This window comes from Pelophylax lessonae (assembly GCF_965119305.1).
Source record: "Pelophylax lessonae genome assembly, chromosome: 4".
Lineage (NCBI taxonomy): Eukaryota > Metazoa > Chordata > Amphibia > Anura > Ranidae > Pelophylax > Pelophylax lessonae.
The window spans coordinates 615,053,500-615,065,567 of record NC_138771.1 but is presented as its reverse complement, the minus strand read 5'-3'; the positions used below and the strand labels follow the sequence as shown (position 1 = coordinate 615,065,567).

General features: G+C 41.5%; 1 protein-coding gene across 1 annotated transcript in view; it reads left to right on the top strand.

Moving 5' to 3' along the window:
- The window catches only part of LOC309553570 (venom factor-like), a 424,228-nt gene that overhangs the window by 382,134 nt on the left and 30,026 nt on the right, over positions 1 to 12,068 (top strand). The window contains exons 32-33 of the mRNA XM_082254842.1: positions 7,018 to 7,108; positions 11,733 to 11,784. Of these exons, the coding sequence (XP_082110968.1) occupies positions 7,018 to 7,108; positions 11,733 to 11,784 (143 nt within the window). The remainder of the gene's footprint in view (positions 1 to 7,017; positions 7,109 to 11,732; positions 11,785 to 12,068) is intronic.

Sequence of the window (12,068 nt, the reverse complement as noted above, 5' to 3'; positions counted from 1 at the left end):
AAGGAGGCATAGAAGTGGGATTGTCAAGCTGAGAACGGCGTCATTGGCACTGGTCATGTTGGTGGAGTACTCGAAACAGCGCAACAAGGCACACAGGTCTCGCATTGAGGCCCAGTTATTGGTGGTGAAGTGGTGCTGTTCCGCAGAGCAACTCACGCATGCGTGCTGCAGCTGAAACTCAACTATGGCCTGCTGCTGCACGCACAGTCTGGCAAGCATGTGCAAGGTGGAGATCCACCTTGTGGGCACATCACATATGAGGCGGTGAGTGGGAAGGCCGACGTTACGCTGCAGCGCTGACAGGCGAGCAGCGGCAGGGTGAGAACGCCGAAAGTGCGCACAGACGGCCCGCACTTTCTGCAGCAGCTCTGACATATCGGGGTCATTTCTAAGGAACTTCTGCACCTCCAAATTCAGCACATGTGCCAGGAAAGGAATGTGTATCAAACCAGCTAGGCTGCAGAGCTGCTACGAGATTTTGCCCGTTATCTCACACCACCAGGCCGGCCTTGAGGCTCACTGGCACCAACCACTCATCGGTCTGCTGTTCAATGCCCCTCCACAACTCCTGCGCGGTGTGGGTTTTTCCCCCCAAACAGGCAAGTTTTAAAACTGCCTGCTGTCGTTTACCCCTGGCTGTGCTGAAGTTGGTGGTGAAGGTGTTACGCTGACCGGATGAGGAGGCGGTAGAGGATGAGGAAGCGGAGTAGGAGGAGTAAGGAACAGGAGGCAAACTGAAGCGCCCTGCAATCCTCGGTGGTGGAAGGACATGTGCCAAACTGCTATCCGCCTCAGGCCCAGCAGCCACTGCATTTTTCCCAGTGTGCTGTTAGGGAGATATAACATCCCTGACCATGCTTACTGGTTCACGTATCCGTAGTTAGGTGGACCTTGCCACAGATGGCGTTGCGCAGTGCACACCTGATTTTGTCACCCACTTGCTTGTGCAGGGAAGGGATGGCTTGCCTGGAAAAGTAGTGGCGGCTGGGCACGACGTACTGTGGGACAGCCACCGCCATAAGGCTTTTAAAACTCTGCGTCTCCACCAGACAGAATGACAGCATTTCAAAGGCCAGGAATTTTGAAATGCTGGCATTCAGGGCCAGGGATCGCGGGTGGGTAGGGGGGTACTTCCTTTTCCGCTCCAGTGTTTGGGAGATAGAAAGCTGAACGTTTCCACAAGACATTGTGGAGATGGTTGTTGGTGACCCAGGTGGTGGTGTTGCTGGCAGATCCTCTGTTTGCGGGGTGGCAGGTGACACTGTCACTACAGAGGTGGATGAAGAGGCCGAGACTGCAGCAGAAAAGGAACCGGAAGTTTTTGAGGTGTCTACTCCACTGCAGCTCGTGCTTTGCACTTAGATGCCTGGTCATGCAGGTTGTGCTCAGGTTGAGAAGGTTTATGCCTCGCTTCAGGCTCTGATTGCACAGCGTGCAAACCACTTGTGTCCTGTCATTAGCACATTGTCTGAAGAACTGCCTCGCTGGGAAACTCCTTTGAGCTGGCTTTGGTGTGCTCGGTCCCTTGCTGCGTTGGGCAGTAGCAGGCGTAATGTCTAGGGCACGGCTGCTCCGCTTTTGCACCCTGCTCCCTCTTCTGCTGTGCTGTTGGCTCTGTGTGACCACCGCCTCTTCCTCCAAACTACTCAGGTCACCTGCATGGCATTCATTCCATGTGGGGGTCGAGGTCCTCATCGTCCTCCACATCATCTTCCACCCAGTCTTCACCCCTGCCCTCCTTGTCGGTCTCCACAATTCGGAATTCTGCAGCAGTTGGCACCTGTGTTTCCTCATCATCCGAGACGTGCTGCGATGGTCCTCCCATGTACTCATCTTGAGACATAAGTGGTTGGGCATCGGTGCACTCAATCTCTTCCACTTCTGGGGCAGGGCTAGGTGAATGTCCCTGGGAAACCATGCTAACAGAGTCATTAAAAAGAAGAAGAGACTGCTGCATGACTTGGGGCTCAGACTGCTTGGCTGATTTACAAGGGGGTGAGGTGAAAGATTGATGGACATCGGCTGCAGGTGCCAACTCTGACCTTTCAGCAGTAGACTGGGTGGAAGACAATGTGAAGGAACTGGAGGCACTGCCAGCAACCCAATCTACTATCGCAATCGCATGTACTTGTTCTGGCCTCAACATTTCTAGAGGCGCATTAGGCCCTGCCAAATACTGCTGCAGGTTCTGTCGCCTACTCACACCTGAGGAAGGTGTTTTACTTGTGCGTGTAGCTGGCACAGATCGACCACATCCTCTCCTTGCAACAGGAGCTCCACCAGCAGCACCACGACCCAGGCCACGTCCCTTATTTGACCTTCTCCTCATATTTCTATAATTTAGGATCTTCCCCTAAATGGGTTTTTATTGAATAGCGGAATAGAACAACATTATCCAACGGGTGTATCTCACAGTAACATATGCAGACTAGGCCGCAATTTTTTTTTCCCTAAATGGGTTTTTATTGAAAAGTGGAATAGAACAACTGTATCCAACGGGTGTATCTCACAGTAACATATGCAGACTAGGCCGCAATTAATTTTTTTTTCCCTAAATGGGTTTTTATTGAAAAGCGGAATAGAACAACAGTATCCAATGGGTGTATCTCACAGTAACATATGTAGACTAGGCTGCAATTTAATTTTTTTTCCCTAAATGGGTTTTTATTGAAAAGCAGAATAGAACAACAGTATCCAATGGGTGTATCTCACAGTAACATATGCAGACAAGGCTGCAATTTCATTTTTTTTCCCTAAATGGGTTTTTATTGAAAAGTGGAATAGAACAACAGTATCCAACGGGTGTATCTCACAGTAACGTATGAATGAAAAATTTTTATTTTTATTTTTATTTTTTAATTGGTGATTTTTGAAGAGCAGATTAGAACAGCAGTGTCTAAACGCTGTATGTCAGTGTCACAGTAAAGTATGAATGAAAAACTGAAAAATAATTTCCCCCTTAAATTGGTGCTTTTAGAATAGCAGATTAGAACAGCAGTGTCTAAACGTATGTCAGTGTCACAGTAAAGTATGAATGAAAAACTGAAAAATAATTGCCCCCTTGAATTGGTGCTTTTTTAATAGCAGATTAGAACAGCAGTGTCTAAACTATGTAAGTCACAGTAAAATATGAAGGAAAAAAACGTTTTCCAGATTAAGTAGACACATATGCACTGAGCTTGCATTACATGGCCGCTACACGCCGCATACCGCCCACCTAACAGACTGATAAATGTTTTTTTTTTTTCTCCCTCCTCCTCACTGGGCTCAGGTCAGGGCAAAAAGATTGTGCACTGCACCCCCACACAATAAAATCGATGTAGATCGCTGTCTGATTAAAGAAGAATCTTCCTATTCTTTCCCTGAAAGCAATCTCCAGCCTGCCCTACAATAATCTCCTATCTCTCCCTCAGCAGCAGCAGGAACCTGTCCCTACAGTAGTTATAGCAGAGTGACGTGCGGCGCTATGTGACTCCAGCTTATATAGAGGCTGGGTCACATGCTGCACTGGCCAATCACAGCCATGCCATTAGTAGGCATGGCTGTGATGGCTTCTAAGGGCACACTAGTTAAACGCTTGTTGATTGGCTGCCCTGCAGCTGTTGAAACCGCACCATTAAAGCCGTGCCAAAACTACCGAACAACGGACTGTATCCCGAACATACAGTAAAATGTTCGGGTCCGTGTCCGGGTACCGAACACCCAAAAGTCCAGTACGATCCCGAACAATACAGTCCATGTTCGCTCAACCCTACTTACATATACTCATTGAAGTGACTAGCCTCAAGTAATACAAAGCAATTAAATCCTCCTACAATAGTTGTATCTATTTATTTGCAATCTTCATTCTCTACATTTGCTCAAAGTCCAGAATTTATAAAGCTTGTCTGAGCTATCAGAAAACAGGGTGGGGGAAAGAAGGGACACCCCCCTCCCTTTACACAGCACACAGGAACAGAGCTGAGGCTGTCAATCACAGGCTGTGTGCTGGAATAACGAGGCAGCAGACAGAAATAACTCTAAGTGCCCTTGATTGAGACAAGTACACACTATAGAGAGAAATTATTTGTTCATATTTCATGTCTGAGGTTTACAACCACTTTAAATAAAAAAAAAAAAAAAAAAAACATGAGCCCACATAATTTGTATGATCTATGTATAAGAGGTACTATTAGACAAAGTTTGAAGGAATTCTTGTTAATCCAAGGATATTGCTTGATTTTTATCACAATGATAGGGTATGAACAGAACCATAAGTGTCTCTTATAGTATAATGATTTCTTTTTAGTTTTTTTGTAACATGGTATATCGTTTTTTGTGGAGTAAGTGTTTAATATTAACTAAAAAACTGTTACAGGACCCTACCTGCCTTAACAACATTATACAATCAGTTAATAATTCACAACTGTCCACACCCAGGACAAGAGGACCTTACATTCCTTTACGCAATGAGAGCCTCTAAAATGTGTCTTGCGGGGTGTTTTCATCTCCCATGGTATGGGCCTTAAATGCAAATCCGCCAAGGAAATTACTTCTTCACCTAATCTTTACATTAGAACTGGATCATAAACACTCCAGCTCTAAGGATACCCTGCTCTATCTAATGCTTGTACCCTACTTTGTCAATTTATAGACCGTCGTTTTATGGAAGCAAGAGATTGTCTGTGTCAAACCTCTTACATGTTGGAAAAATAATGTGTCAACTGCATTGTACACCTGTAACAAAGAGGGGAAAGAAATGTGGGACTTTAAATGAGTACAGCTAGACACAGGGGCTATCACTGTATATATAGTATTGTAAATCATAAATAATCCGTATATTACATATAAATACAGAAATAATAATAACTTTTCAAAATCCTTAATAATAAATAACAGATTTATTGTGACAACAAATTCTCTATAGGTACACAAATATACAATGTAAAAAACTTTATATAACCCAGATAATGGGGACCTAAGAGAGCTGGCACATAATCGAGTATCTGATTAATCATTTATGATGTATAACACAACATGTCTGGATAATATTAAAAGATAATAATACATAATACATACACAAGTCATATAAATAAGAATAAATACATAGATAGCATAACCAAAGTCATTCATTGATAAAAAACAGATTTAATATGAGGCTATATAAATTGAGAATACATAATGTTATAATATAAAAAGATCAGATAGGATTGTCTGAGTAATTGTCAGCTCATTATAGGAAGCCTTGGGTAGGGTTATCTGAGTAAACGCGTTTCGTGGACCTCCGTCCATTCATCGGGAGCATTATAATATATGTCTATAAATGAGAATATGGGTTAAATAATTATAATCATATAAACTATAAAAGGGAATAAGATGGAATAGACACTAACTTATGCGGTGTCATGAATCCAAGAGCAATCCAGGCTGATGTAGAAAGACCCAAGCTGATCCAGGAGATGCCTGACCCGGGGCTGAGGCATGGTTCAACGCCAGCACACAAGGGCAATGGGGAGGAAGGGACCAGAGACGGAATAGTAATAGGTAAACGATTATAAAGGGCTTCACAGATATCGCTCAAAGAATGATGGCAAGGACACATTGGGAACAAACACAATCTGAAAATATATGTAAATTAAATAAATATTTGGAATAAATATATTGAGGAGAAAAACACTCTCGAAATATCCATACTATATAAGGCATATAGGATCAAACAGTTGAACCCAGAGAGTGTGTCTATGTTTATATTTTTTACATTGTATATTTGTGTACCTATAGAGAATTTGTTGTCACAATAAATCTGTTATTTATTATTAAGGATTTTGAAAAGTTATTATTATTTCTGTATTTATATGTAATATACGGATTATTTATGATTTACAATACTATATATACAGTGATAGCCCCTGTGTCTAGCTGTACTCATTTAAAGTCCAACATTTCTTTCCCCTCTTTGTTGCATAAAACTAGGGATGGAGATAGCTAGACATTCTATTAAGTACAATATGTGGCAGATCCACTCCCTTTGTTTGCATTGTACACCTGCTACCAATTTTTTTTTTTTAAGGCCCAGCAGTTACTGGAACATAAGACCCTTTAAGATCATTTAGCACCTTCTCTCCTGAACTCATTCAACACTGCCTCGCCACAATTCCCGATCTCTCCCCTGACCCTAGAGGCACAGATAACCCTCATTACCAGCTCAGGAAAAAAAAAACAATGAATTGCGGAAATTATAAACCTATCTGGCTCATTAATATAAATACCAAATATAGATACCAAAATCTTTGCAAAACTGATGTCCCATTCCCTACAACCCAATTCGCCTGCCATGATCCACGGTGACCAAGTAGGTTTTGTTACAGAGAGGGAAGCGAGGGAGAACACCTCTCAAGTGCTGGACATTATTGGCCATGCCCACTTTCTGCCTTTATGCTTCCTGACCATAAACGCAGGGAAGGCATTCGATCAGGTGAGTTCTCTGCATCAAATAGGCCTGGGAGATACTATTTTGGAAAAAAAAAATAATTGGCAAGGACATATGCAAATGAAAAACTCTCTGAATCCTTCTCAATTGACAATTGTACCCGCCATGGGTGTCCCCTTTACTGTATGTCCCTGTTATGGAACACCTATTGGCGCTCTTTGTCAATGACCTTCACTGAGTCTTGTCATCGTCAAGGCCAAAGCCGAACATTTTGGTTATTTAAGTCATTTTAAATTAAATGCTTCCAAATATGAAATACTTAATATATCCCTTCCCCTCCAGGCAACAAGAGTTTCCTTTTAAGGTAAAAAATGACCACATTACCTATTTGGGTATACATATCCCCAGAGACCTCTCGACCCTTTACCGCTTGAATTACTAATACTCACGGAAGTCTCACAACATGTGTTTTTTATGTTACAGCATCATAATTATTTGCCCTTCTGTATGTAAACATTTTGAAAAAATCTCTTTAATAAAAAGGTTTTTGACTTATTTTTCCACTAAGCATAATTAAGTGTGTTTTTAACTGATATTACTATGTCCAGGTGACAGCAGTATACTATGAAATAGTGACAGAGAAAGAAAGTGAATGCACTCCTTTTGATTTTACTATCACAGCAAGAGACGAGCCTCATGGTGAGTAAAAATTTTGGTGTGTATATATACACTGCATATATTAATTTTAGGTAAGTGTCAAGATTTCAAACGGCCTTTTGCTCTCCCTTAGATGTTTAGGAGTTTAAAGTGCTGTAGGGGCTTATGAAAATCTCCTAGTTAGGGGTATGAATCTACACTATTCTTCTATCGCATGCACAATTAGACACGTGCAGATTGAAAACATTTGTTTTGTTTCGTTTTGATTCTATATTTAAATAATTTTGTTTAATTAAATTAGTTTCATTTGTTTTCAGAATTTGTTTTATTTAATTTATTCAATCTGAATTTGATTCAAATTCAGTTCAAATTAGCATTTATTCTAATCAAAATTCAAATGTTGAATGGTGCCTTCTGGGCTTTTCAGGGATGCTTTGGCAAAATGCAAAAAAAATTGCCTCAAATTTCCCAAAAATGTCAGCATGCTGGCAGGTGGATCTCCCCTGCATTTTTTTTGTTACTCAAAGCCATGGGTTTTAATTTGTGCAGCATTACAACCCTGGGCACCATGTTAGCTAGCCGTTGGGATTCCAACAAATGATGATGTCATAAATTGATAAGGAAGACATTGAGCACCTGAGGATGTCCTTGTTTGCCTTTCTCCATCTGCATCGGGGTCACATTAGCTGAATGAGGTAGGGAAACTGAGGGAGAGTAAAAACACTAGAATATTAGCCAGGGTGCAAAGGTGTATAAAATGAATCTTCCCTAATGTTGGGTTTCCTAAGTGTAATGCCGCTTCATTATGTAAATGTAACGCTCTGGTTATCTCTAATTAGGGTTTGGATCTCAAGCTGCAGAAAACCACTCAGTAGTATTGCAGAGAATATGTTAAGTCACCCGACCTAACTCTCTTTACTCATCACAGTGGTTGAAAACTGTTCTTGGACACACAAGACACAAATGCTAGCAGAAGCACAGCATAACCCTATTATGCAGCAATGTGAGTTGCAGATAGCAATGATTGAATACACAGAGACTAGTAGTTTAGGCACACAAAATTAGCAAGCAGACATACAAGGGAATGTATCCTTCTTGGAATACAAGGTGCATGTAAGCAGGTTTAAATCGTAGTAATGGTAGTAGCATTGGTATTGGTAAGGGGGTCCCCTGTGGGGTACTTATCAGCAATAGCAATCTCTTAGGCAGCAGCGGCAAGCAGGGTTAAAGAGTAGTAATGGTAGTAGAAATGGTATTGAGATGGGGGTCCCCTGTGGGGTACTTATCAGTAGTAGCAATCTCTGAGGCAGCAGCGGCAAGCAGGGATAAGGAGAAGAGTATTGTAGAAGATGCTCCGGTCTGATGGGTACTTCAGCGGTGCGGGGACACTTGGTAGTCACTAGGACGGATCTCTGGTAAGGCTTCCGGTATGAGCGGTTGCACGAACAGTTTGTTTGTGCAAACCGCTGGTTGAAATAGGCGCCTTAAGCGGCGCCAAGAAATGACGTCATACGCGAAGTCAAGTATTACCACACCCACATGCGTTTCACCTGACCGAGGGGTGGAACGCAAACAGGAAGTCGGAAGTCCGGGATTCTTACAGTAAAACTATTAGTTTATTTTACATTTTAGAATGGGGTGCCTCAAGATTGTGCATCATTTTAAAGGGTGCCCTGACTGAAAAAAGGTAGAGAAACACTGTTTTAGTCTATTCTATTGTATCCCTATTTATTCTATTCTATTTGAAATTTGAATTTTGGAAGACAGTTATATTCTTTCTATTTTATTTTTTCTATTCTAGTCTAATGTTTGTTCTATTCTAGTTTAACCTTTTCTATTCTATTATTTTTCATTCTATTTTTTTCTTTTCTATTGTAATCTATTTTATTCAAATTCAAAATTATTCTATTCGAAATTCCAATTTCAGAAGATGGTTATATTCTATTTTATTCTCGTAAAATTCTTAAAACTCTTCAAATTCTTGTAGGGAGGCTGTTATAACCACAAAGGGAGAAGGATGACTCCACATTATGCTATTAGAATATGATGCCCTACAAGCTCATATAGGACTGATGGTCAGGTGTCTACCAACCTATGACCATGTAGTACATATAACCTTTGTCTCACAAATTAACTTTTACTATCGGATGATAGAGAAAATAATACCCAGACCACTATGAGTTTTCTAAACAAAGAGCACAGCAGATGTTACTTCCTTTCAGACACCCTGTCTCTGACTGAATTATCAGAGGATGGCATAAGGAGGGAGAGAGGGGGTAGATGACACTGTTTGACTTAATTAGTAGGGTCCATTCCAATTACTGTGGTGTTAGCACCTGTATGTTAACAAGCTGCTAGGGCAGCCTATTCAAAATGCAGCAGGGACAGTGTATTTACTATTTCTGGCCAGCAATACACATTAGTACTGTGCCCTGCCCTGCACTGCATGTACATTGACAATGTGCTTAAAGCAGAGCTCCACCCAACAGGAGAAGCCCTGGTTGGTTGCTTCCTCCCCTCCCCTCCCACTCTGCTGCTACATTAGGCAATTTTTTTTTGGGGGGGGGAGTGAGGTCCCCTGGAACATTGCCCCCCCACCTCCTTACACTGCTGCCGGGCCATTTACAAACCGCAGCGCACTTCACGCATGCACAGTAAGGAACCAGCTGTGAACCTGCAAGGCTTCATTGCCGGTTTCCCTTACAAGGAATGACAGCGGTAGCACCCGAGAGCCGACTGAAAAATGGGCTGGGTTGCCGACATTGTAATATCCCTGGACAGATAAGTGTCCTAATATACAGTACAGTATTTGTAACTGCTGACTAAATTTTTGGTGGTGGGGCTGGAGCTCCGCTTTAAGGATGCATTTCAGAATGAATGCCTCCCCATTGCACCTGTGACGGAATGCCTAGCACCCAGCCTTGGTGCTCCCTCCAAACAGGGCCTCCTACTCTTCAAACTCTTCCAGCAGACCAAGAGCTATTACCAGTTCTTTTGCCCCAAGCATCGTACACAGGCAAGATGTTAAGGTAAAATCCAAAGGAATGACTGTTTACTGAACATAACTACAGGTTTTTATACACTTCAAAAGTAGGTCAGTCACCACATAAACAATAATATTATATATATTAACACATATTTACCAAAAACATCACACTATGGTTAGATAACAAGTTAGAGTTGACACCAGACAAATCCCATCATATAGGAACCTCCAAAAGTTAGCCAACAGACAGAAACAATAGGTGACTCACTTAAAAATGGGAATTCACATCTAGTAGGCCCTTAATGGGAGTGACATACTCAACAAATAACACGTAACAAACAATGATTCCACCCCACTTCAGACTATCCTGCAACAGTCCACAACAGTTTATAAGACAAACTGATACAATGTTACAGCAGTTTGAAAAAGTGGAATTAATTTATCTTCATGTCTTTCTTGAGGGATATTGTCTATAAATATTTCTGTCCCATTTGAAGGGGCCTCACCCACCCAGTATGCAGGAGGGCCACCATATTTCCTCTGACTAATAACTTGTACAAGATTAATATTCTTTTTATCAACTCCAGAAGGGAAGCTTTATGGTCCTTATTCAGATAATTAATTCAAGCCTCACTTTCAGCGTTAATCATGTTGTTGTCCATCATTAGAGGATGATCTTCTCTCTCCATGGGAGCAAGCCTCTAGTCTCCTCCAAAAGCCCCAGTCCCAGCTGGGTCTGTCACAGTACCCTAAGCTACTGAGCTTTAGAAGAGCAGGGATTTTTTTTAACAGAAAGTTAGGAGACAAATTGAAAATGTGAAAAGGAACCAGGAGTTCTGGCTGGATATGAAATTATAAAGTATGAATTTCATAGCAGAAAATGTGTACTAAATCACTATTCATTCCCTGTAGGAAAATTCAGACTGCTGCATTGTTGCTGCACATTAGTGAAACACATGGTAACACATGAAACTAAATGTGATCCCATTCATTTGAATGACACCCAATACACCTAGGCAACTCACAAGCATACACAAATACTTTATTGCATCACAGTGTGTAGGGGTGAAAGATGTTTATTTGTATTCTGAGGCACTACTGCCTCTGACCGCTAGTCTCAGGAGATTCAGAGTGAGTGACTTCACTGTTGTGCTGTTCACTGTTCTCTTTACTGGAGTCTCTGTTCTAGGATGCTAAACCCTGCCCTTACCAAGATGGCCACCTCTATACAGACACAAAATTCAGAACAAGGCATTTTAAGTCAGTGTGGGGGAAAGATCATCTGCAGGGAGACCATGGGCAGTACTGGTCACTATAGTCCTGTGTCCTCTGCCTAGATTTTTGGGGCATAGTTTGCACAGTTCAGTTCCTTTCTAAAAATAAACTTGAGCGCATAGTTACAGCTTGTACTCTCAGATTAGCTATTTTGGAAACCAATGTAATAAAAAATACCTACACAATAAAGCATCTAGTAAAGTAAATATGCCTACCATTTATTCTTATTTATAATATAGCCTTTTCAGAATTCAAAAATGACTTCTCAATATGAATGCATTTTTGGATTTTGCTTTTCCGATTCTGATTTGTAAATTGCTATCAAATTATTTTAATTATTTAAATATATTTTACCCCTACTTTTATATGTTGATTTAATTTACACCATGTACCTTTCTATTACAGTTAAAAGACCAGATAACACCTTGGGGACAATGTCTGTTGAGATCTGTTTCAGGTAAACTATCTCTTTTAAATGACAATTGATAGACATGTATCTTGCCAGTGTTTTGCTACAAGATGGTCATTCACAATTGCATAGCAGAGAACCAGGCTCAGAATTCTGTCTGTTTTTCAGGCAGATCTGATTGGACAGTCCATTCACCCTTATGGCCGGGCGGGTGTAAACGGACATGTGTTAGTTTACACCTGCCTACCTCTGATCTGATCCAGTTTGCTAAACAAAAAAAAAAATCGAAGGGGATCCCTCCTGATCGTATCAGAGGGCAGTTGGGTGTAAAC